Source organism: Lathyrus oleraceus, chromosome 6 (assembly GCF_024323335.1).
Source record: "Lathyrus oleraceus cultivar Zhongwan6 chromosome 6, CAAS_Psat_ZW6_1.0, whole genome shotgun sequence".
Classification (NCBI taxonomy): domain Eukaryota; kingdom Viridiplantae; phylum Streptophyta; class Magnoliopsida; order Fabales; family Fabaceae; genus Lathyrus; species Lathyrus oleraceus.
In genome coordinates this window covers 68,741,436-68,766,474 of record NC_066584.1, presented here as the reverse complement: position 1 = coordinate 68,766,474, position 25,039 = coordinate 68,741,436, and the positions used below count along the sequence as shown (strand labels likewise).

At 37.1% G+C, this 25,039-nt stretch overlaps 5 protein-coding genes and 1 long non-coding RNA gene across 7 annotated transcripts; 2 read left to right on the top strand and 4 right to left on the bottom strand.

Annotated features, from left to right (window-relative positions):
• The first annotated feature begins 2,236 nt into the window (after positions 1-2,236).
• Positions 2,237-12,518, top strand: LOC127094059 (pre-mRNA-splicing factor SLU7-A). Its single transcript, XM_051032930.1, has 8 exons — positions 2,237-2,515; positions 2,672-2,894; positions 6,584-6,680; positions 6,963-7,061; positions 7,169-7,304; positions 7,405-7,704; positions 7,885-8,045; positions 12,369-12,518. Exons 1-8 carry the CDS (start codon positions 2,237-2,239, stop codon positions 12,406-12,408), a joined length of 1,335 nt encoding a protein of 444 aa, XP_050888887.1. The 3' UTR covers positions 12,409-12,518.
• On the bottom strand, positions 8,811-11,115 carry LOC127091599 (legumin J). The gene is made up of 3 exons (XM_051030287.1): positions 10,249-11,115; positions 9,526-10,110; positions 8,811-9,427 (listed from the first exon to the last, which is right to left on the bottom strand). Exons 1-3 carry the CDS (start codon positions 10,810-10,812, stop codon positions 9,050-9,052), a joined length of 1,527 nt encoding a protein of 508 aa, XP_050886244.1. The 5' UTR covers positions 10,813-11,115; the 3' UTR covers positions 8,811-9,049.
• A 482-nt stretch (positions 12,519-13,000) lies between the features above and the next one.
• On the top strand, positions 13,001-14,253 carry LOC127091602 (uncharacterized). 2 transcript variants are annotated; one of them, XR_007791950.1, is made up of 2 exons: positions 13,001-13,636; positions 13,894-14,253. It is a non-coding gene; the product is annotated as an uncharacterized LOC127091602 (long non-coding RNA). The 2 variants fall into 2 exon arrangements; XR_007791951.1 differs by having other exon boundaries at positions 13,879-14,253.
• LOC127091600 (legumin J-like) lies at positions 14,088-16,071 on the bottom strand. Its single transcript, XM_051030288.1, has 3 exons — positions 15,459-16,071; positions 14,783-15,346; positions 14,088-14,684 (listed from the first exon to the last, which is right to left on the bottom strand). The coding sequence occupies exons 1-3, from the start codon at positions 16,005-16,007 to the stop codon at positions 14,307-14,309; spliced, it is 1,491 nt and encodes a 496-aa protein (XP_050886245.1). The 5' UTR covers positions 16,008-16,071; the 3' UTR covers positions 14,088-14,306.
• Positions 16,072-16,986: 915 nt separating this feature from the next.
• On the bottom strand, positions 16,987-18,801 carry LOC127091601 (patellin-4). Its single transcript, XM_051030289.1, has 3 exons — positions 17,846-18,801; positions 17,616-17,740; positions 16,987-17,520 (listed from the first exon to the last, which is right to left on the bottom strand). The coding sequence occupies exons 1-3, from the start codon at positions 18,647-18,649 to the stop codon at positions 17,115-17,117; spliced, it is 1,335 nt and encodes a 444-aa protein (XP_050886246.1). The 5' UTR covers positions 18,650-18,801; the 3' UTR covers positions 16,987-17,114.
• A 5,076-nt stretch (positions 18,802-23,877) lies between these two features.
• On the bottom strand, positions 23,878-24,309 carry LOC127094058 (uncharacterized). Its single transcript, XM_051032929.1, has one exon. The coding sequence runs from the start codon at positions 24,307-24,309 to the stop codon at positions 23,878-23,880; it is 432 nt and encodes a 143-aa protein (XP_050888886.1).
• Between the last annotated feature and the right edge of the window lie 730 nt (positions 24,310-25,039).

The window sequence follows — 25,039 nt, the reverse complement described above, 5'->3', positions numbered from 1 at the left end:
TAAAATTATATATTCTTTTCTCACCATCCCAATCATGTTTTGCACAATGCTTATGTCATAACAAATAACAATTTAGTACAACAAGTGTGAAAAGGGCTCCCTAGGAGTACCTAGGACGTAGTGGGTGCCTAACACCTTCCCATTGCGTAATTTACCCCTTACCCAGACTCTCTGATCTTTTTATTAGTTTTCTACGTGTAAAACTTCTTAGGCTTTTGTTCGCTTTTTAGCCAGTCCTTTGGATAAATAAAAGTGCGGTGGCGACTCGAAAATCATTGTATGCTTTGCTTATGGTTTAATCGATAAATCATATAGCGACGAATACACCGCTACAAAGGAGAATTTATTTTATTACTTCTATTTCAAAAGTAGTACACTTGCTAGTAAATTGTCATCATATTTTTTGCGCTGCTGTTGGGGATTGTTGATTTTCAACAAGACAATTTAGTGTGACATTTTTAGTTTTTGTTTTAATTTTAAATTTAGTTCTAATCTTAATTTTTAATTTCTTTTGTTATTAATTTTGATTTTAATTTTATCTATACTATTGTGTTATTTGGTGCAATGCTAGTAAGGTATTTCTTGTTTGTTTATGTGAGGTACTGAGACGATGATGATCTGATCGATCCTAAAATCGAAAGAACAACATGCATATTTCATAAAGCAAAAAGAGAAGCACTTCAAGCTACTAAGTAAGTAAAAGAAGAGAAAGTAGAGATGGTCACTCCATTACATCAAACGTTGGGGACTACTGCAGCAGAACAGACTCCGACCAGATTTGTTAAGGATTCCAACCGGCAAATCCGATTACTTTTGACATCAAAAACTGTGTGCTTACAAGTCTGAAAGATAACTTGTTCAACAAGAAAGAAATTAGAGATCCTTGGGAGCATCTAACTGAATTTTACGAGACCCGCTCAATGTGCAGATCAAGCGATGAGATCATCGAACATCAAGTCAAATTACATTTGTTTGGTTTTTCCTTGATAGGACGCACAAAGGATTGGTTGCAGCGCATTCCAAATGGAATTATCCAGACTTAGAAATAAATCGAAGACAAATTTCTCGAGAGATAATATTATAATTCTCAACTTCTGGAAAGAAAGCTGCAATTACTACTTTTGCTCAAGAAGAGGTAGAATCACTATCTGGTGCATGGGAAAGATTCAAGTTGTTACTACAAAAGTGTCTGAATCACAACATGAGTTATATAGAGAAGATGACAAACTTCATCTATGGTTTAAGAACACAAACGATAATTCTTCTTGATGCCACAGTTGAAGGTACATTGAGACTAAAAATTGATGAAGAGTTGAAGACATTGTTGGAGAATATGTGTCAAAACGAATATCGCTCGAGTGAGCGAGATGTGAAAGGAAAGGGTTTGTTAGCTTTTGATATCCAAACTACATTACTAGCCCAACTAGAGGCTCTGACCAAACGGTATGTTATTTCTCAATAAACTAGGGAAATGTGAGTTAGATCCAAACTCTGAGACGTGATTTCTATGGAGGTAAGCATTTAAATGGTAATTATGAACCAAACATGGAGAGTGCAGAATTCAAATATGCAGGCTTCCAAAGAAATAATGTGTACTCTAACACGTATAATCTAGGGTTGAAAGATCACACTAATTTCAAATGGAGAAAATATAGTCAAACCTTGCATACTGGTCAAGGTGCACCTAGAGAATCTCAAGCGCCTTAGCGAAAGCCATATGTGTTGGCTGAAACACTCAAGGGATTCATGCTTTCTACCCATGGTAGTTTTCTAAAAGTAATCCTGGCGCAACAAGAGATGATGCAAATTCAACTGGACACAAACAAAAATACACAGGCCTCCATAAAAAATTTAGAGTCACAAATTGGGCAGTTGTCTAAGCAAATAACAACTCAAGCTAATTCAGAGGGGGGATTCAATGGTAACATTGTGGATAACCCAAAGAATGAAAATTGTAGTGCTATTGAGTTGAGGAATATAGTTGTAGGTACACCTACACAAGATAGTGGGGAGAAGAAAAAAAGTGAAGATGAGAAGAAAGAAAGTGGAAAGAAACTGGTTGTAGAAATAGGGAAAATAAGGGAGAAAAGGTGAGATTAAGAGTAATGATGAGGTTATAGGTTGGAGTCTTGACAAATTTATAGATAAGAACTCACCATGGAGGAGGACCAAGAAACATATTCTTAATGATCCTAACCTTGTACTCTCAGATTATATCAAAGCACCCTACCCTTTCATGAAAAAGAAATTTGAGAAGAAAGATGCAAACGAAGAGCGGTTTAATAAGTTCAAGGAGATGTTTAGAAACATTAAAGTCAACATCCCCTTCTGTGAAGCCATGAACCAAATTTTGGTGTATGATAAGTTTATAAATGAGTTACTCTCTGGAAAACGACGATTAAGAGATGGTGAAAATTTCTTTTTGGCTGAAGAGTGTGGGGATACCATTCAAAGGAAACTTCCACCTAAACTTACCGATCCTGGTAGGTTCATTATCCCTTATTCTATTGGTCCTGTAAAAGTTAACCAATCTCTTTGTGATTTGAAGGCAAACATTAATATGATGCCACTCTCAATGATAAGGAGGTTGGGTTGTGGAGAGCCTAAGTCTACCCATATGACTCTCACATTATCCGACTGATCTGTAACGTATCTCTACGGAATATTGAAGGATGTGTTAGTTAAGGTTGATGACCTTGCTTTTTCGGACGACTTTGTAATTTTAGAGATGCCTGAGGACGCTGAAATACAATTGATTCTTGGAAGGCCATTCCTAGTAATAGGAAGGGCTTTGATTGATATGGAGATGAGCGAGTTAGCATTGAGGTTCGACAAAGAACAAGTGGTCTTCAATATGTTTGAAGCCACAAAGCACCAATATAAACAACCTCAATGTTACAAGGTGAGCAAAAGGAGAAAATTACCTGAAACGCAGAAGCTGGCAAGAACAAAATTAAGAGTGATACTAAGGGTTTTTTGGTAGAAGTCGAGGCTAAAGCAAAAATGTCAAACTTGCTAGAAAAACAAGTGTAAAATCCTAAAGAAAGCCATAAAGATGGAAATAAGAGAGCTTTGTCGAATCAATTGGCCATCATTAGGAAACGACATCTTCAAAAGTGATCCATTATTTCATGAGTTTTAAACCATGGAGGGTTAAAACACATGCACCCTTGTCCGGGAACACCTTTGCAAGTAGATACACGAAATTATGACAAACGTAGAAAATAATAAACATAAATATGATGTAAATTTAACCAAGGAAAACCCATTGTACAATGTTTAAAGTTATAAGAAAGGACGAAGATACAATCTATAACCAAATGCGAAAGACAAAAGATTGTGGATAGTCATCAAAGGTTCATCTATAAAAACCATAACCTCTCGAACAAATTTGTCTTGAGTTGCCTTTGTTAGGGTTTGAACCTAAGATTTCTTGAAGGCACTAAGTTTATCATCAAGTTCTATATTATTTTCAAGAAGAAAATAAAGAAAAAAATTAGTAAGTTAGTACAAAATGATAAATAAGAAGGGAATAAACAGAAAGATCATCAGACACACCCAACAAACTTTTAGCATCATCCCCAACAACGGCCAAGACCAGGGACCGTGTATCAACATACCGACTTCTCATATTGTAAGATTTAGAATTATGGTTATAAAAGGAATCTGATCAAAGCCATCAATAAAATGTTGGATGGTGGAAAGACCCTCGTTGTCTTCTTAGGAAAGAACAAATCATTTGAAGGAAAGGTTCGCTTTCACATGACCAAAAATGTCACGACTTCGCCATTTGGGAAATTAAGGTTCATATACATCAAAAGCCTCCCCATCATAACTATGTACGTTCGACTAGGTAGTGAAAATAAAACACCCAACCATCATGTAACGGAACTTAAAGTTTTATAAGGACTAAGTGAAAACCTCAAACATTTTATGGATTGTTTGAAGTGGACCACAAAATTTGACCAAATTAAAATCCATGTTTTAAAAGTGAATCATGTAACAGTATTTTTCCAAACTTTAGAAGGTATGAGATGAAAGTTGTGAGCACCTCATGCTTATAAATAATGAATTGAAACATTGTACCTTAAGATAAATACCATATATTGACTAGGATAAATCTTATGATAATGAAGATTTTTTTATACTTTTATCACTTAAGAATCCTCCAAACTTTTCCTTATTTTCACTTATTTATCTTCATCAAAATATCATACAAAATGAGACTTGACTTCATAGGATAGTCATACGAGGTTCATCTATAGAAACTATAACCTCTCGACAAATTTGTCATGAGCGACCTTTGTTAGGGCTTGAACTTAATATTTCTTGAAAGCCTTAAGTTTACCATCAAGTTCCATGTTATTTTCAAGAAGAAAACAAAGAAATAACTTAGTAAGTTAGTAGGAAATGATAAATAAGAAGGGAATAAACGGAAATATCATAAGACACACCCAACAAACTTTTAGCATCATCCCTAACAAAGGCCAAGACCAGGGACCACGTGTCAAGATACTGACTTCTCATCGTAAGATTTATATTTATGGTCATAGAAGGAATCTGATCAAAGCCATCAACAAATTTTGGATGATGGCCATACCCTCATTCTCTTCTTAGGAAATATCCAATAATTTGAAGGAAAAGTTCGCTTTCACATGACCAAAAATGTCCTGACTCTAGCATTTGGGAGATTAAGGTTCATAGACTACATCAAAAGCCCATCATCACAACTACATATGTTCGAATAGATAGTGAAAATAAAAGGTCCAACCATCATGTAATTCAACTTAAATTTTTTTAAGGACTCCGTGAAAACCTCAAACATTTTGTGGATTTGTTTGAAGTGAACTAAACTGTAAGGAGAAGCTGAACCTTCACAGAAGCTTCTTGATCAAAATTTCTAAACATAGATTGGAAAGCTCAAAAGAAGGCTCAATAGTTATGGTGTAACTGTAAAGGAGGAAAAACAAAGTAATGAAGAACCTATTTCTTGAAGGTAGTAAACGGAAGAAAGAAATGCATTTCCCGAAAGACTATATCAAACACAAGGAAAGAAGGATGGAAGAAATTTTGACATCATATATTTGTGAAAGTTGATATTCTAATTTTCCACGCATTATAAGGACCTCCTACTTAAGTAAAAAAATTCAAATTTCCCTAATTTCATAGAATTATAATACAATAAAGGAATTCCCAAGTAAATTTCTTTTAGCCAAGAGTATGAGTTGCGTTTGTCTTCATCAATATTAGGTTTAGAGGGGTATTTGATGGCATGAACCATCATAAGTGTCCAAAAAAAAAAAGAATAAGATGTGAAGAAAGCAACCCCGTTTTCTCACTACTTTCTCTCACGAGAAATTAAGGACAACATATGGAGCACCCATAACTAACCTAAAATCACCATCACATTATTGTAACAAAAATCCATAAATACAAATGAGCAATGAATGATAGAAACATACTAACGTAGAATGGTGAGGTAGTTGGAGAAGAAGAAGAATACTTTAAAAAAGATCAAGAGCATCTCGAGAAGCACAACATCTTGAGAGAAAGTAGAACAAGAAAGAAGACGAAAATACATATTTCCATAATCTAGAATCACAATGGGTAAAGGGTCGGATGTATACTAGTAAACAAAGAACACATTACTGATATCATCGTCAAAATAATCATGACAATGACAATTTCCATAAAAATAATCATATTAGGGTTAATAATATGCCATCACGCTATAAGCTACAGATTGACACGTGATAGACGACTAGGATAACAAATATCAAGAGGTCACATCAGTTTCTGACAAAGAGGTATGGGAATATCAAAGGACTAAATGATAAGACGGGTTAAAGATGGATGAAATATCCATTAAAATTGTCACTCACTTGCTACCCTCTTATAATAGACTCGCAAGTCACACCTCGACTCCAACGAGCCATGTTTGAGGGGAAACTCTTCCTACTTGATATGAGATTAAAATAACATCGGCCCACTAGGACAAATGAATGGGATTTAAGAAGGGAGGGACATAAGGCATCTAGAACATATTAAGTTATGCCCTAAAAATGCAACCAATAACCTGATGTGATTAAACAAAGGTCATTAAATGACATAAGGAATAATATGATAACACATGTCCTGAAGAAAAAGTTTTGGATTCCATAAATCCTAGAATTCACCTATAAGAAGGGGAAAACATAGTAATCAAGATGTACACTCTCTAAAATCTAAAAACATTATTCTCTACCTTATTTTCTCATTGACGTGAACATCAGAGTGTTGGGATATACCACACATCCTCTTCTCTCAACCAAAAGAAGAATTTGAAAATATAAACGTCATTGAAAACGATAATCTTATTAAAATCAAACCTTTCGGAAAAATATTTTGATCGAGAGGAGATGAAATACAATAGAGACTAAACTAAATTATATTTTGACACCTAGTTAACTTGTTTAAAACTATAAAAAAAGAAAAGTAAATTGAATTGAAGTATTTGATTTTCCATATATTATTTGATTCATATCTTAATAACGGTTAAAAGTAGTTGCAAAAACCCGGACAAACAGCCTATATAAATAAATAGTTGTTAACTTATTTTTCGCACGAATTTTGAATCCTAATCTCTCCCTCCATCAGCCATTCCCATACTCCTGTGTTCAGAACATCGATCACCGCTTCAGGTACCACTTTTCTTCTTCTTCTTCTTTCAATTCCCATTGTAATCAATCGCTACGATACACGAATGTACTATTTATTTCTATAATCCATTCCAAATTCTACTTTATTCAATCAACTCCTTTTTCTTAATGATCGTTTAGGGTTTCTATCAACCCAAACCAGAACATCTATGATTTTATTCAATTTCTTATATTTGCCATGACTAAATTGAGTAGTAGATATAAACTATAACCTTACTTCTTTTTTTCTTTTGTTTATTCAATTTCTTATACTTATGATCCAAGTGTTGATGAGGCCAAGGTTGACGAGAGCAAACAAATACACTTTGCTAAAGTTGAAAAGCGCGTGTGCACTACGGGCGGTGGGAGCACAGGAACTGTTAGGTGATTTTCTCATCCACACTATTTTAATAATGCTGATAGACTACATATTCTGTTAAACTCTAATCATTTTCATTGATGGAATGGAACTAAAATGCCCTTATTTTCAGGAACTTATGTCTTCGCGAGGACACGACTAAATATCTGTGGAATCTCAATGTCAATTCTGCCCACTATGATCCCAAGACTAGGTCCATGCGTGAAGATCCTCTTCCAGTTGCCCATCCAAATGAGAAATTCTATGAGGTAGCCTATCTCAATAATCAAAATTCATAAAATATCGTAATTTACTTTCCTTTCATATGCTTGTATTTGGATTAAATTAAATCTCTTTTTTGTGTAATAGGGTGATAACCAATATAGGAATAGTGGCCAAGCTTTGGAATACAAGGATCTAAACAAACACACACAAGAAGCATTTGATAAGGGGCAAGATGTTCACATTCAAGCATCTCCATCCCAAGCTGAATTGCTTTATAAGAATTTTAAGATCATGAAAGAGAAAGTGAGGTCTCAAATGAAGGAAACCATTTTGGAGAAGTATGGAAATGCAGCTGATTGGGATAAACTTCCAAGAGAACTTTTGCTTGGTCAAAGCGAGATGCAACTTGAGTATGATCGTGCTGGTAGAATTATTAAGGGGCAGGTGAGACACACATTAAATCTGCACTCTCAGCTTCCTTTTGCTTATATTTATTTGTTCATTCAATGCTTTTAACCTTTGAACTCTTGACAATGTCATTATCAGTTCTAATCTGAACATTAAACTGCTTTGCAGTTGCTATTCAATTCGTTAATCTCGATATCTATTGATGTTTTTCAACAGGAGGCTGCGTTTCCAAGGAGCAAGTATGAAGAAGATATTTTGATAAACAATCACGCAACTGTTTGGGGCTATAAGTGCTGCATGCAGACAATACTTAATAGCTATTGTACAGGTGCTGCTGGCATTGAGGCTGCAGAGACTGCTAATATGAAGAACTTCAGGTGTCACTTCAGGCGTCTCTCTTGTTGAAAACCCATAGGTCTTTATGTTGCTTTTTTTGCATGTAGTTACTAGTATTCCATGGCTTTTGGTTTTGAATTTCTTAGTGAAAGAAATGTACTGCCTTCAATAGATTATAATTTTTGTATTTTTCATGAAATTTACATATGCAAAATGAAAGAAATTTGAGTGATATCATTTGGTACTTGTTATACACGCTTTCTGTTTAATGATTTTGATTATAAAATCTAAAAAACCATAGTTTTTATATGATTAAAACAAGAACATTGACTATAATGAGAGAAAAAATATATAATGATTAAAAAATTCAGCAATCATTTTAAAATAATACTACTAACCGTGTGTAAAACATTTGATAAATTTTATGAGAGTTTGAATTCAGTATTTATCAACATTACAAATTCTTTATTTAATCAACTAGTATTTATTTGTAGATTTTTCGGTTCTCATTTTTATCAACATGACAAGTGTGTTCATTCTCTAGCGAGTAGTGGGATTAACCACATCTTCTTGCTCTTGCTCTCAAGATATTTATTTTATCCTTTATAGTTTGACAATTATATTGATAAGGAAATGGAATAGTTCCATTCCAGTCACACAGAAAAGATTTTTAGAAAACAATTAATTACACTTCCTTATAATTGTGATTGTTAAAATTTGCTGCTGCGTTGCTGTATTCAAAAAGCTGATATTATTATTGAGACAATTCATCATTAGTACTAATGAAGAAGATAATGAAGGAGAAATTTTTAAAAAGTGTATGCATTTTATTATGGCAATTGGAAGGTGTACAAAACCAGTGTTATTCACCCCTCTTTACATGCATACAAATTCAGAGTAAGATCAGGGTAGTAGGGCGATACTTTATTGTTTTATTATAGGAAGTGAAATTTTTTACTACAGTTCATTCAAAATTTATTTTATCATTATTATTCAAGACAAGATGGCCATCTTGTTATTGTATTGCATTATGCATAGCATCATCTCAATGAGATTGAGATTGAGACCGAGGGTGAACCAGCGGGCCACGGTTTCCACTGAGCTTTAACTCCGTGACTTGGCGTTGACGAAGACCAAAAGCATTTGCAAGAACCTCTGAAGGAGTGGCCCTAAACACCTGTTGTACGTGGCTAACAGCAGCTCTGTCATTTGTCTTGAACACAACATACTCTAATCCTTCTTCCTCCCCAGCTTGTTCCGCCACCACAAAGTTTTGCGGTACCACCACCAACTGTCCCTTTCTCACCTTGTTGTCGAACACCGTGTTTCCTTGGCAATTCACAATCCTAACTCTTCCTTCTCCCCTTATCACGTACAGCAGACTGTTGGCGTTTATGTTCCAGTGTGGAGCATATATACCATTCTGCATATACATACATACACGTTATTGATTAGTTTATTAAAAAATCATTTATGTAACTAATCATATCATGGAAATATACACATTAGTTTAATAGTTACCCTGTAGAGACGAACATACTCAGCACTGAGGCGTAAATAGCGGAGGACTGGGAGAGTTAAACTGTTTGCAGTGCTGATACGACCAGCACGTGGGTTATAAAGGTCGGCACGTGCAGCGTCCGCAATGTTCTCTCGAATTTTGGCACTACAGATAGTTTCTTCCAAACCATTCTTTCTTTCCTCACTTCTTTGTTTCTCCTCCTCATCTTCTTCTTCTTCTTCTTCTTCTTCCTTCTCCTCTCTGTGAGAGTGAGAATGACTTTGTTCTTTTTCTTCTTCTTCCTTCCCCTTGGGGTTGATAATGCGGAGACCTCCCTCAACTCGCACAATTTGACTCCTTTCGTCTCGTGGAGATCGGAGTCTCTTCGCTGTATCCTCTTCAGTGTTGAACGTTTGTGCTAAAAACTCTGAGCTGAAGCCACTCAGCACGCTGTTACCTTCGTTTTGTTCTTCAGATTCCTCTTCTTGTTGGTGATGTCCACTCCTACGTCCAACAGGGTAACTATGCTTTTGCCGATGCCTTCCTTGTTGTTCCTCCTGTGTTTCGGGGAACTCTGTTTCTGGGTTCCCACCAAGGTAAAATACCTGCATACACATATTTACGTGTGATTGATTTAGTATAACAAATTATACATTAGAAACTTTTAAAGTTATAATCGAATGAGCATGCTGTATGAACAATTTATAAGAGATAACGTAATGTATGGATACACTATTACTTACTCTTGGGGTTGAATCGAGCTGGTTTGCAATGTTGGAAGTGTCAAGAAGACTAATGGCAACAAGAGGTTCATCGCCATGGTTATATGTCCAATAAGGAATTCCCGATGGAATGGCAATGATATCACCTTTTCTGAATCGACGAATCTTCTGGTGACTGTCACCTTGTTGCTGCCTGGATTCTTGTCTAGATTGTGATGAACGCGGCTCTTCATAAGTCTCAGGACAGCCAGGAAATGAAAGTCCAAGAACACCCTTTCCTTGGATGATGAAAATCAACTGTGGAGAGGGTGAGAAAGATGGCAAGTGGAGTCCATTAGGGTCGATGGTGCGTCTAATAAGTGACACACCGGCGCATTTTAGCTCAGGGTGATTTGGATTCCATGTCTCAGTGAGACCAGCTTCGGACTCAACACGGTGGTCTGGTTCCAATGCATTGATACTGTCTAGCTGGCATTGGTTAAGTCTGTCAAACTCAGAGCTAGTTGCTAAACATGCGCTTGCAAAGAGTAGCAAGGAAAGTGAAAGCAAAGATAGAAAAGGTTTGGACATTGTGACTGTGATCATAAACTACTAAGGAGAGATTGGTGAGTGAAGTGGTGAAGTGGAGAAGCTGTGTTGTGGTGATTTATAGGAAGAGGGGAAGGGTGAGATAGGAACACGTGTGACAGAATGTGTATGACATTGTTCAGCATGCATGGCTATGGAGTCCTAAATTGATACACATCATATGTGGGACGCAGCGCAAGTAGCCGCTTCATTCATTCTTCACAGATTGATAATTAGTATATATCCAAATACCACAAAGAGACAATGAATATTTGTTGGTATTCTTATATGTGGATGGTCCCCTTCACTTCTCTAGTTCTTTTCTCTGCGTCGACTCTATGCATTTATCTCTTTAACTCAACTATTAATTTACTGTCTAGAGCATATATTTCATTCGACTCTTGCATGTTTTACTACTTTATAAACTTTAATAATTGGCCTCCTCCACTCAAAATGTACTGCTGGTGTATTACTCCCTGATATAATATAGATACAGTTGTCTTTCTTTTAGGTAAATTCTAGATTGACTGGTTATGTATTTTGCTAAATTTTCATTTCAAATTAGAAGATGAAGATGACATGATGATGATTGCACAAATAAATTTTAGCTTGTGTTAACACACTTAACTTTATGTTCAAATCCCTCCCACCTATTTAGTATTTATGCAAATGGATTAATTGACGATTCTTTCAACATACTTTAGAAACTTTGATATGAATTACATGCTTACATCAAGCATAATAATATTTTACTGATTACAGGTCTTTTAATTACTTACTTTCATGCACTAGATAAATAATTATTTAGAGATGACTTCGACAGAAATTTAACTATGACTTACGAGTACACGTACACTATTCTTATATTGTATTTATCATTATACTTTCACCCGAGCCTGACATATTTAACTATAGACCAATAGATTTGAGCAACAGTTCAAGAAATGCATGAGGTGTTAATATTAGTATACTTTCACCCGAGCCTGACATATTTAACTATAGACCAATAGATTTGAGCAACAGTTCAAGAAATGCATGAGGTGTTAATATTAGTTCTAAATTACAGTGGTTAGCCGTGTTCAAAGTCCCTACAGCAATATTGCTACTAAAATTGTTAACATATCAACATTAGATTTTGAATGATTAAATTTATAAGTGAGAAACATCTCTTATCTTACACGATTTCGAATGATTAAATTACACTAAGCCCAAATTTTAAGAGCAATTGTGGCTGCATTGGCATGTTTCGTCACAATTTTGAGCGTAACTAACGTATTGGTGTTTCCAGCTAGCTCTTTCATTTTCGGATAATGATTATTTGATACATGCCCGAGTGGACACACAATTGAGAAGAAGAGGTTCAAGAAAAAATAAAACAGAAATAAAAATGAGTGATGTTGAAAGATGCTGACTGGACCTGTAATGTTCCTTTTAAATTTGTGTTTCCGATTTGTCTCCAACTAATGCAAAACTACTAGTTAATTACGGTTTTAAATTGAAGTTGTGGTTATATTCGTATTATGATCAACCTTTCATAGAGACTGTTCTAACATATTTTCACTCCTGCTTGATAGTGATCGTGACCGTCTTACAAAACAATGTGTGAGGTCTTGATTTTTCGAAGATATTGGTCGAAGAGCAGGCCAAAGAAGGCTGTCAAACCTGGTGATGGTGACTGTTAAGAATGTGTGATTGGGCCTAACTCAACCCTACAAAACCAGTTGGTAAAGTGAGGACGGCCTCCATTTATAAACACATGTTCAAACCATATATTGTCCGATGTGGGACTCTTAACACACCCCCTCACGGCCAGGACTGGACATCTGGAGCGTGGAAATAAATGGTGGGTGGCCCGATAGCGGAAACCATAGTAGGTGGCCCACCGGATCTTAGACGAGGCTCTGATACCATGTTAAGAATGTGTGATTGGGCCTAACTCAACCCTACAAAACCGATTGGTAGAGTGAGGACTGCCTCCATTTATAAACACATGCTCAAACCATATATTGTCCGATGTGACCATGTTAAGAAATGTGTGGTTTGGGCCTAACTCAACCCTACAAAACCGGTTTTGTAGGGTTGAGTTAGACCCAACCACATTTCTTAACATGGTATCAGAGCCTCGTCTAAGATCCGGTGGGCCACCTACTATGGTTTCCGCTATCGGGGCACCCACCATTTATTTCCACGCTCCAGATGTCCAGTCCTGGGCGTGAGGGGGTGTGTTAAGAGTCCCACATCGGACAATATATGGTTTGAACATGTGTTTATAAATGGAGGCAGTCCTCACTCTACCAACTGGTTTTGTAGGGTTGAGTTAGGCCCAATCACACATTCTTAACGAAATCCCGCTAGGAAAGGTATGAACAATGGCATGCAGAACAACCTCTCTGCAAGAAGCAATCAAGTCGAAAACGAGCGGCCGACAACCCTTAGGACTGCAAGATCGTGGCTTATCTTGGAAATAACTAGGAGAAGAAGCCCTATTGGATCTTCAATTTTGATATCTTCTAGAATTGTCTTTTGGGGTTAATTGATGAGTCATCAAATTTTGTTTTAGCTTGAAAAGCCATGTTATTTCCTACTGCAGCTCAAGAAGTCTATGCATTTGATTTTACAATTCAAATGAAAGTTAAGAAGGTGCAAATGGGATGTTCGTTTGAGTCTTAAAACTGTTTGTGTCATGCATTTCTGTCATGAACTGCTATTATTGGATGATATCAATCTGGTATGGTTCATTAAGACTGTGCAGATAGTTACCATGCAAATTAGGGCTTTCTTTATTACTCAAGATACATGTCACGGACATTGCAACGGAGTATTTTGATGCTGGAAGTGTAAGGTAGATGTATATGCATTTGGAATTATTTTATTAGAGTTAATAACTGGTTGAAGAAAAAAGAAGGGTTTTCAGAATATAAGTTAGTTAGCAGGTCATATTTACTAGGAGTCATGTTTGTGTTTGAAGCATTTCAGATACCAATTTATGTATTTCATTTGCTGGTTCTTACTTTGTTCCTCTATACAGCCATCATATTCTCTTGTAGAATATAACTTCTTTGTAATTATATTTTTTATCAACAGAGATTTGCATTGCAGGCTGTTGTAGGCTTGTAGCAGTAGTCCCGCTTGGAGTTTTTCAACTCGGTTCATTAAAGGTATTTGCATGGAATGAAAAACATCAGGGTTTGCGTCATGAAATCGGTTTCCTGCAGATATATAATCAAATTCCGAAGGAAAAATGCAGATTTGTAGTTGTGTTTTTTATATGATTCAAACAAACATATAAGCAATAGTAAAAAGTGTATGCATTTTATTATGGCAATTGCAAGGTGAACAAAACTAGTGTTATTCGCCCCTTATAGATGCATACAAATTTAGATTAAGATTGGGATTTTAAGGCCATACTTTATTGTTTTATTATCGGAACTGAAATTCTTCTCTACAGTACATTCAAAATTTATTATTTAAGATAAGATGGCCATCTCATTATTATACTCCATAGCATCATCTCAATGAGATTGAGATTGCGACTGAGGGTGAACCAGAGGGCCACGGTTTCCACTGAGCTTTAACTCCGTGACTTGGCGTTGACGAAGACCAAAAGCATTTGCAAGAACCTCTGCAGGAGTGGCCCTAAGCACCTGTTGTACGTGGCTAACCGCAGCTCTGTCATTTGTCTTGAACACCACATACTCTAATCCTTCTTCCTCCCCAGCTTGTTCCGCCACCACAAAGTTTTGTGGTACCACCACCAACTGTCCCTTTCTCACCTTGTTGTCGAACACCGTGTTTCCTTGGCAATTCACAATCCTAACTCTTCCTTCTCCCCTTATCACGTACAGCAGACTGTTGGCGTTTATGTTCCAGTGTGGAGCATATATACCATTCTGCATATACATACATACACGTTATTGATTAGTTTATTAAAAAATCATTTATGTAACTAATCATATCATGGAAATATACACATTAGTTTAATAGTTACCCTGTAGAGACGAACATACTCAGCACTGAGGCGTAAATAGCGGAGGACTGGGAGAGTTAAACTGTTTGCAGTGCTGATACGACCAGCACGTGGGTTATAGAGGTCGGCACGTGCAGCGTCCGCAATGTTCTCTCGAATTTTGGCACTACAGATAGTTTCTTCCAAACCATTCTTTCTTCGCTCACTTCTTTGTTTCTCCTCTTCTTCTTCTTCCTCCTCTCTGTGAGAATGACTCTGTTCTTTTTCTTCTTCTTCTTCTTCCTTCCCCTTGGGGTTGATAATGCGGAGACCTCCCTCAACTCGCACAATTTGACTCCTTTCGTCTCGTGGAGATCGAAGTCTCTTCGCTGTATCCTCTTCAGTGTTGAACGTTTGTGCTAAAAACTCTGAGCTGAAGCCACTCAGCACGCTGTTACCTTCGTTTTGTTCTTCGGATTCCTCTTGTTGTTGGTGATGTCCACTCCTACGTCCAACAGGGTAACTATGCTTTTGCCGATGCCTTCCTTGTTGTTCCTCCTGTGTTTCGGGGAACTCTGTTTCTGGGTTCCCACCAAGGTAAAATACCTGAATACACATATTTACATGTGATTGATTTAGTATAACAAATTATGCATTAGAAACTTTTTAAGTTATAATCGAAAGAGCATACTGTATGAATGGATACACTATCACTTACTCTTGGGGTTGAATCGAGCTGGTTTGCAATGTTGGAAGTGTCAAGAAGGCTAATGGCAACAAGAGGTTCATCGCCATGGTTATATGTCCAATAAGGAATCCCCGATGGAATGGCAATGATATCACCTTTTCTGAATCGACGAATCTTCTGGTGACTGTCACCTTGTGGCTGCCTGGATCCTTGTCTAGATTGTGATGAACGTGGCTCTTCATAAGTCTCGGGACAACCAGGAAGTGAAAGTCCAAGAACACCCTTTCCTTGGATGATGAAAATCAACTGTGGAGAGGGTGAGAAAGATGGCAAGTGGAGTCCATTAGGGTCAATGGTGCGTCTGATAAGTGACACACCAGCGCATTTTAGCTCAGGGTTATTTGGATTCCATGTCTCAGTGAGACCGGCTTCGGACTCAACACGGTGGTCAGGTTCCAATGCATTGATGTTGTCTAGTTGGCATTGGTTGAGTCTGTCAAACTCAGAGCGAGTTGCTAAACATGCGCTTGCAAAGAGTAGCAAGGAAAGTGAAAGCAAAGATAGAAAAGGTTTGGACATTGTGAGTGTGATGATACACTACTAATGAGAGATTGATGAGTGAAGTGGTGAATTGGAGAAGCTGTGTTGTGGTGATTTATAGGAAGAGGGGAAGAGTGAGAGAGGAACACGTGTGACAGAATGTGTGTGACATTGTTGAGCATGCATGGCTATGGAATCTTAATATGGTACACATCATATGTAAGACGCGACGTAGGTGACCGCTTCATTCATTCTTCACAGATAGATGATGATTAGTATATATCCATATTACCACAGAGAAACAGAATGAATATTTGTTGCTATTCTTATATGTTGCAGGAGATGGTCCCATACAATTCTCTACTTCTCTTCTCTGCATCGACTCTCTGCGTATCTCTTCAATTCAGTGATTATTAGTTATATTCATAATACTAATACTGAATATGTACTAATACTAATACTGTATTACTTCTATTCATAATTTATTTTTAAAGTCTCATCTCTAAATATTTGTTTCTACCATTGGATTAGTAAATCTCGTCGTTAGATCAAGTAATAAGACATGGTGGAACTTAGTGATCCAACCATTAAAAATAAATCTCTGTATAATACAACATTATTACCTTGTACACAATACACTTAGTCTTATTTCTGGTATGATTTAAAATTTTACTGTTTAAAATTGAAATGACACTTTGTAAATGTAAAAAAGATTATTTGAAATTACAGGTCGTAAATTAGATACTCCTGTGTTTTGATCTGTTTTACTAAATCTTCATTTTCCATTGTATGTTGGGATGCTGCAAATTCTTACACAAGAAGAAGATGAATATGACTTGACGATAATTGCAGATAAATTTTAATGCGTATGTAGGTGGACACCTTAAACTATGGCTACAACACAATTTTCTATTCCATCATCCCATGGCTTTGAGGTTCCTGTTAAAAAACATGTAGTGGATACATAGGCAATGAAATGCAAATGTAGCCATCATGAACTACCTTATGAATCTTTAGCAGAAAGTAAAATGGATCTATTCTGCCATCAATTTCATGTTGGTAACTTCTGGCCTACTGAGAGCAAAAGAATATACAATATCATCAAATCAAGTGGAAGAAAAGAACATAAAAAAAAAAAAACATTTGTTATGATAGCAAAATGAACATTGGAACAGTGACTCGGGTTTTCGTTCTATAATACATTTTCTTCTTCTTGAAGTTACCATTTTCAACTGTTATCATTATCTTCCCTGGTTCACTTATATAAAAAGAGTTTCTTGTACTGTCACCAACAACATTTTGGTTTTGTAGTAATATAACGTATGAGCCTTCATCGTCCGGAACGAACTCTTCTTTGCATGTCACATCCCATCCAACAACAGTTATATCCCACATTATCGTCACTCCAGTCTCATGGACCGGAAATTCAATTGTAGAAACAGAATTCGCTCGGATTTTAAGCTCCAAAACCTTATCATCCGCGGTGAAATCTTGGTCGTTGTTCCTCCTTAGACCGCCGTATTCAGCCGGAAGATGTTCCGGGGCTATGTACCTGTGACATGCCATAATGTTCACTATAGTCGAACAAAACAATATTTACAGAACGGGACACTTGAGAGGTTTATGTTATAGTTTAAGGAAACTCACTTGAGGAGCATTGGTGTGGCTCTTGGTGGTCTTGAAAAGATGAACTTCTTTTTGTTTCTTTGATTCAAAAGCCTTGAGAATAGCACTTGTGATGTGTAGAACCAAAATGGTGCATTTATTACAATCTGAAGAAGAAAAAAAAGCTCAAAATTAGTCTTTCTGATAATATATAAACTATAAGCTCTGAAAACTTGTTAAGTCATCGATCTGAACTTTACGTGTATACTAACATTTTTGTAAATGATTTCGGGATAATAGTTTTGATACAACACAAGAGCTTTTTTGCTGAGTGAGTGAAGCTCTTTCATTCCTTGAAGTGGCGCATTCTTCAAATCATAAACCTGGATAATTCCATCAACTCCAGTTCTAAAACACAACTTTTTAACAGCAATTTCCATCATTTGGATCCTCCACCTCAAAAACAACTCACATTTCTCTTGTGTTCCAAATGTGTTCTTATACAAACCCTTGTCTCTGTAAACCTCGTAAAGATGGTAACAAACCGGACGACCTTCCTTATCTCGACTATTCAAAAACCCAACATTTTCGAAATCAGAACCCAAATCTTCATCAAGAATCTTATCAACATTATTCCTAATCCTCCATACCATTGTCTTCTGCAACATTTCAAATGCATCATTGACTCTGAAATCTTTAGCCTTTAAGAATTTCCTCAAAACAATATCAGTACCTTCATGTCCCTTGCTTGGTAACAAAGGAACCCCCCATAGAGTTACATCTCTAAGATTTTCCTTTGTCAATGCAACTTTTTCTCCTTCACCGAACAAATAGTTTCCGAGAATCGCATCCTGAATTTTGCAACGAAACTCCAACAACGATTTCTTTATCTTGAGCTTGATCTCGGCCGGACTCGCTCCTCCAACTCCTCCGTCGCTAACTTCTCCAGCCGATTCTTGTTCTTGATCACAATCATGATCATGATTTTCAATGAAATCTAAAGGGATATTAGTATGATTATTATAATTGTTGAACTCATTTACATCTCTAATATCATTCATGGCTTCACAATTCATTATAGGACACCTCTTCCCTGATCGGATTTTCCGGCAATGACCCTTTGCCGGAAAACTGGAGCATGGAAGAGGTGGAGAGGATGGAAAGAAAATAGTTTTGATTATGGAAAACAAAAGATAAATGATGAATGATGATAGATAAGTTTGTTGTATTGATAATTCTGAACCGTTAATTGAATGGCGCCAAATATAGACACTATAGCTAATTTAATTGGTTTCATTGGCAATTCATATCCTATTGCCAACAACTGTCTTCCATGCATTATTATATATCAAATCACATCAAAATCAAATTGCGTATTAATGTGTTGTTTTTTCATTTTTTTTCCTTAAAAAATGGTTTGATTTGATTTGAACAAACGTTATAAGAAAAAGTATAAAATGATGTCAACTTTGAAAACAACCTTCAATTATTGTTTTAAAAGTACATGCAAAAGTTAAATAAATTATTATGAGTGTTTTTACAATTAAGTTCTAAGATATCTGTACCTAAAAGAAAATATTATGGATATTTATAATATAATAACTCCATCAAGCAAAAATATATTATTTTCGGATTTATTATTTTTTAGTTGTCTTGTTTGTATATTGTACTCGAATTCATTTTGTCTCATGACTTTTAAAAATATCATTTTATTTCTTAATTGATCAAAATATATCATATTAATTATTTTTATTTAAATACTAGTATCGACAATTTTTACTGACGGATAACATTCAACTTTTATGATGAAGGTCATTTTCTCTCTTTTATTTATTTATTTATTTTTCTTTATCTTATCTGTGAGATAATTAAGTGAGTCATTTATTATTTATTGACTATTTGGACTCTCATTGTCACAAAAGATGATAGGAAAGGTAGTTGGAAGCTTGTGTTCCTGTAAAAGTGTTTGGAGTCACGCTATTTCAACACTTATACTTTGCCTATGCATTTGATCTGGCAACAACTGTTTACTTTCTTGACCGCCAAGAGATCAAGTAAGGACTAAAGAAGATGGCACTGCCAGAAATGAATCTTCTGTCATCTAGGTCAGCTGCTTAATCTACATCACAGAAACCATTCAGAGAGAATGATTGCTTAAGGTCAAATGTAAAATCTTTGTAATCATGATATTGGCCCAAAAAGGGTAAAGTATGGAGTGACATGATGAAGTGATGTAGTAGTAACCTATTAGTGAGATAAACCGTTGTAAGGAAGGCATAATCCCAATATTGTGTGCTTTTCTCATACGTTAGAAAGAACAAAATACAGAATCCTTCTATTAATAGAAACATGAATGTTAAAATTTTGCAATACAAGATTTAAAGTGTTTTTTTTTATTTGGAGTGTCTAATCTTAGGTGTCATAGAGATTAAGCGTTATGTGACAACATATTAGCAATATTAGTATTAGGACTAAATTGGGGAGGAAAACTACTTAAATGAGAAACAAAACATAATTTTGGGCTTGAGGGATGCACTTTAAGATTGGAAAACTCATAGAAACCATTTGAGCCTACTAAACTTTGTAGGAAAACAACATCATTGGCAAAAGATTTGATAACACAATGATTAGAATGAAAAACATATGATACTTAGCAACCTTGTTGGCACTAATAATTTTTTTTTTTTTTTTTGTAATAGAAGTAACATGAAGTAATTTATCAAAAATTAAAGATGTATGAGGTGTGATGGGATATGATAATTGATAGGATTGGCAAACCTTGATCATAGCCTATCTAAATTTTTTCAAGACTTTAAAATATGTTGAATATTTTGGTGTAAGATAATGGAAATCGTGTCCTTCTCATTGATCTGAATAGAATATATATACATGAATGTGTAACATTTGGTCAACTATCTAATTATGATACAATATAATTATAGGAAACTAATTATGACTAATTATAACAAAATATTCTATTCTATCACACCCCCGCAGTCGAAGCGGGAGGTTCACAGACGCTTAGACTGTTCCGAAAATCATCAAAGAGAATGCGAGGAAGTCATTTGATGAAGATGTCTGCAATCTGATGTCTTGAGGGAACATAAAGGACGCGAGCCTGACCACAAGCTACCTTTTCCTGAATAAAATGAATGTTCATCTCAATATGCTTACTGCGTTGATGCTGCACAGGATTACCAGATAGATAGATGGCACTAACATTGTCACAATACACCAAAGTGACCTGAGGAATAGGAAAATGGAGTTCTAGGAGAAGATTGTGAATCCAACACGATTCGGAGACAACATTGGCAACCCCCCTATATTCGGCTTCAGCACTAGAACGGGATTGACTGCCTTTTGGAAGACCAAGAAATAAGGTTGTCACCTAGAAAAATACAGTAACCAAATGTAGAACGTCTGGTGTCAGGACATCCACCCCAATCAGTGTCAGTGTAGGAGATAAGCTTTGTAATGGGAGATGGGGGTGTAGTCCAAAATGTATGATGCCCTGAACATAACGCAAAATGCGCTTAAGAGCAAGCATGTGTTCCATGCAAGGGGCATGCATGTGAAGACAAACTTGTTGAACAACATATGATATATCAGGTCGAGTGAAGGTGAGATACTATATGGCCCCTGCAAGACTTCGATACAAGGAGGTATCCTCATAAGAAGTGCCAGAGGAGGTGCTGAGTTTCTGCTTGGTGTCAACAGGAGTGGCTGATGGTTTACAAGATGCCATGCCAGCACGTTCAATGATCTCTGAAACATAAGTTCTTTGACTCAGAAATATGCCATCAGGATGACGAGATACTGCAATACCCAGAAAGTAACTCAGAGGGCTCAAATCCTTCATTGCAAACTCAGATGCTAAGAGTGACATAATTGATTGGCGGAGGACCTGGGTGGAGGTGATGAGGATGATGTCGTCTACATACAGCAGAATGTAGGCCATGTCTAAACCTTGTCGATATATGAAGAGGGAGTGGTCTGATGTGCTATGGCGAAAGCCAGTGGTGGCAACATAGTCAGCAAAACGTTGGTACCATGCCCTAGGCGCTTGCTTGAGACTATTCAATGACTTCTTCAACCGACATACATAATCTGGATGACGGAGGTCGCGGAAACCCAATGGCTGATGCATGTAAATAGTCTCATGAAGATCACCATGTAAAAAGGCATTCTGAACATCCAGTTGATAAATGGGCCAAGATTTGGAGAGAGCAATGATAAGCACTGTTCGAATGGTAGCGGGTTTCACCACAGGGCTAAAAGTCTCATCACAATCCACACCTGTAACCTGTGACCTGCCATCACCTACAAGACGAGCCTTATAACGCTCAAAGGAGCCATCAAAATTTTTCTTATGCCTAAAAATCCACATACATTGAATAATATTAGCATCACAAGGACGATAAACTAAATCCCACGTCTTATTTCGAATAAGAGCATCAAATTCAGATTGCATTGCGGATTTCCAATTCTGGTCTGATAAGGCTAGTTTGGGGTTCATAGGTATGGGAGAGATTGTGTGGTCAGAATGAGAGATTGATAAGTTAAATATCGTGCGGGGTTTGACAATGCCTTTCATGCTTCGGGTGGTGATGGTTCGTGTAGGTGGAGGTGGATGCGGTTAAATTGATGGTGGTGATAGAGAGTTTATTGTAATGGGTGTGTTGATCGAAGAGGTAGGAGATGATGATTGTTGGTTTATTGAGGGCAGTGGTTAGTTAATTGGGATTGTGGGTGTTAGTTGGTTATGTGCAACAGGTGGTGAGATTTGATTTTGCCACTGATGTATAAGGTAGGGATGAAGGTCATCATCTAAAAATTGATAAAAGTGAGGTGAATGGGAGTGTATCTTGGTGAAGGGAAATTGAGTTTCATCAAAGATAACATGCCTCGAAATTATTAATTTTCTATTAGATAAATCAAAACACTTGTAACCTCTATGATTCGGCGGATAACCCAAGAAGACACACGAAGTAAAGCGGGGTTATGACTTATGAATGGTAGATGATGGGAATAATGGATAACATAGACAACCAAAGACTCTGAGATGTGTGTAGGTGGGATCACGATGATATATGAGTTATGTTGGTGACTGATGATGAAGTGTTTTACACGGAATAATATTTAACAGGTAAGTTGCCATGTTGAGAGCATGATGCCAAAACAAGGGGGGAACAGAAGAATGAGCTAGCATAATGTGTATCATATTATTAATGGTTCTTATTTTGCGTTCCGCTTTCCCATTTTGTAAGGATGTCTGGGGACAAGAGAAACGAAAAACTAGACCATGACCAGTGCAATATTTTTGAAAAAGCTCATTATTATATTCACCGCCATTGTCACATTGAAATGTTTTGACTTTTTGCAAAAATTGAGTTTGAATGAGTTGAGTAAGTGACTTGAATGTTTCAAACACATGAGATTTTCTGCTAATAGGAAAAGTCCACAAGAAGTTTGTAAAATCATCTAAGAATAAGACATAATATTTATGACCAGCAGAACATAAAATTAGAGACGTCCATAAATCACTATGTAAAATGTCAAAAGGCATCAAATTCGTAGTTTGAGAATCAAAAACTGACAATTTAACCTGTTTGCCTAAAACACAATAGTCACAAACGACAGAAGAATTAAAAGGTTCATAACATATGAACTTATTTTTGCGAAAGGAATTCAAAACAGACACGCCAGGACGACCAAGACGAATATGCCAAAGACTGGATGTGAGACCGGCAAAACTGGGAGGAGTGGTAACTGGATAAAGATCTCCACGACTGTCACATCTGAGAAGGGTGATGCCCGTCTGAAAATCAGAGACAGTAAAACCAAAAGGATCAAAGGAAACAAAAACATTATTGTCAATGGTGAGTCGTCTCACAGAAATTAAATTTTTAATAATTTTCGGGGCATACAGGACATGGTTAAGGTGAAGTGGTTGGTGAGATGTGGTTATTTGTGTGTGTCTGGTGTCGTGAATTGAATTCCATGGCCACTGCCAATAATGACTTTCTAATTTTAATTACTTACTGGAAAAATAAGACGAGAGATTACCTTGTGATGCGGTTGTGTAAGATGTTGCACCCGTGTCCATGTACCACTGATTGTCATGAGTGTGGAGTGACATGGTGTGCATTGCGGTCTTAATGTCTGTCAGCATCTGAGATGAAGTAGAGGTTATATACACCTGAGGACACTGTCCTAGAATGCCTGGCTGCTTAGGAGGACCAGCAGGGTGTGTCCACTAAGAGGTGGGATACAGACACAGTGGCATAGTCCATGGTGGTGGAGTTCAACCACATGGTTGCCAGGTTGGGTACTGTTGTTGTTGTTGTTGCCAAGGAGGAGCGGACCAAGGTGAGGGAGTGTTGGGAGCTCCAGACTGAGGTGTACTGCGGTTACCACGCCCCCCTCCGCAACCCTGGTTGCCACGGGAGCGAGAACGGTTGTCAGGGCAGCGGTTGCCACGTTGAGAGGTGTCTTCAGTTGGTTTCGGCTGAGTAGTGTGCATAGCGGCATGAGAGTCTGTGTTTGCCATCTTAGCCATATCGGCTTCTTCTAAAGTGAGCATGCAACAAGCCTGATAGAATTCCGGAAGAGGATTGCTCTGGCGAATTAAAGTAGCAATACTATGGTAAGCTTCTGGGAGACCAGAGATCAGCTGAAGGACTAGACGATGATTGTTGACAGGGGAGCCGACATTTCCCAACTGATCATAAAGCATCTTAAGACGCTGACAGTAAGCTGAGACATTGGGAAAATCCTCTATACGAGTGTTAGAAAACTCTTGTTCAAGAGTGACAGCTCGAGCATTTTGGTTGTCCTAAAAAATATCTTTCAAGCGATTCCATGCTTCCATTGCAGTGGAGTTGGGTTCTAGAATAGTGGTCGGCAAATTGGTAGAAATAATGGAATAAACCCACTGAAGAACGGTGGCATCAAGAGTGGACCATTGTTCATGGTTGGCGTCGGTAATGGTTGTTGGCTCTTTTCTGATAGATGGAACGATGTGATGCAGGACTCGATATGAGCGAGCATGGATGCGGAAAATCTCGGCCCAGGTACTATATTGATCTTTTTCCATCTCAATAATAATAGGAATGTGGTTCCTAATATTGGAGACGGCAAGAGCGGGATGAAACTCCGATTTGGAACCTCAAAATATGGTGTTCTTGGGCTGGCCAGAATCATAAGTATCGGCGGATTTGTGGGTATCGGTGTCACTGTGTTCTAAACGGTCTGACTTAGACATGGCTGCAGGTGCGACGGCGGCGGTGCGAACAGAGGTGAAAGGAGAAAGAATAGGGTGGTTCTCGTGTTCGGCGGTGGCGGTACAGAGGACAGTAGTCCTGTTGTGGCGGCAGACTTCAAGGAGGGAGAAGAAGCATGCGGTGGCGGACTGTAATGAGGGAGAAGAAGAAACGTGTTTCTGCGTTTGCTTTTTTTTAGAGAGA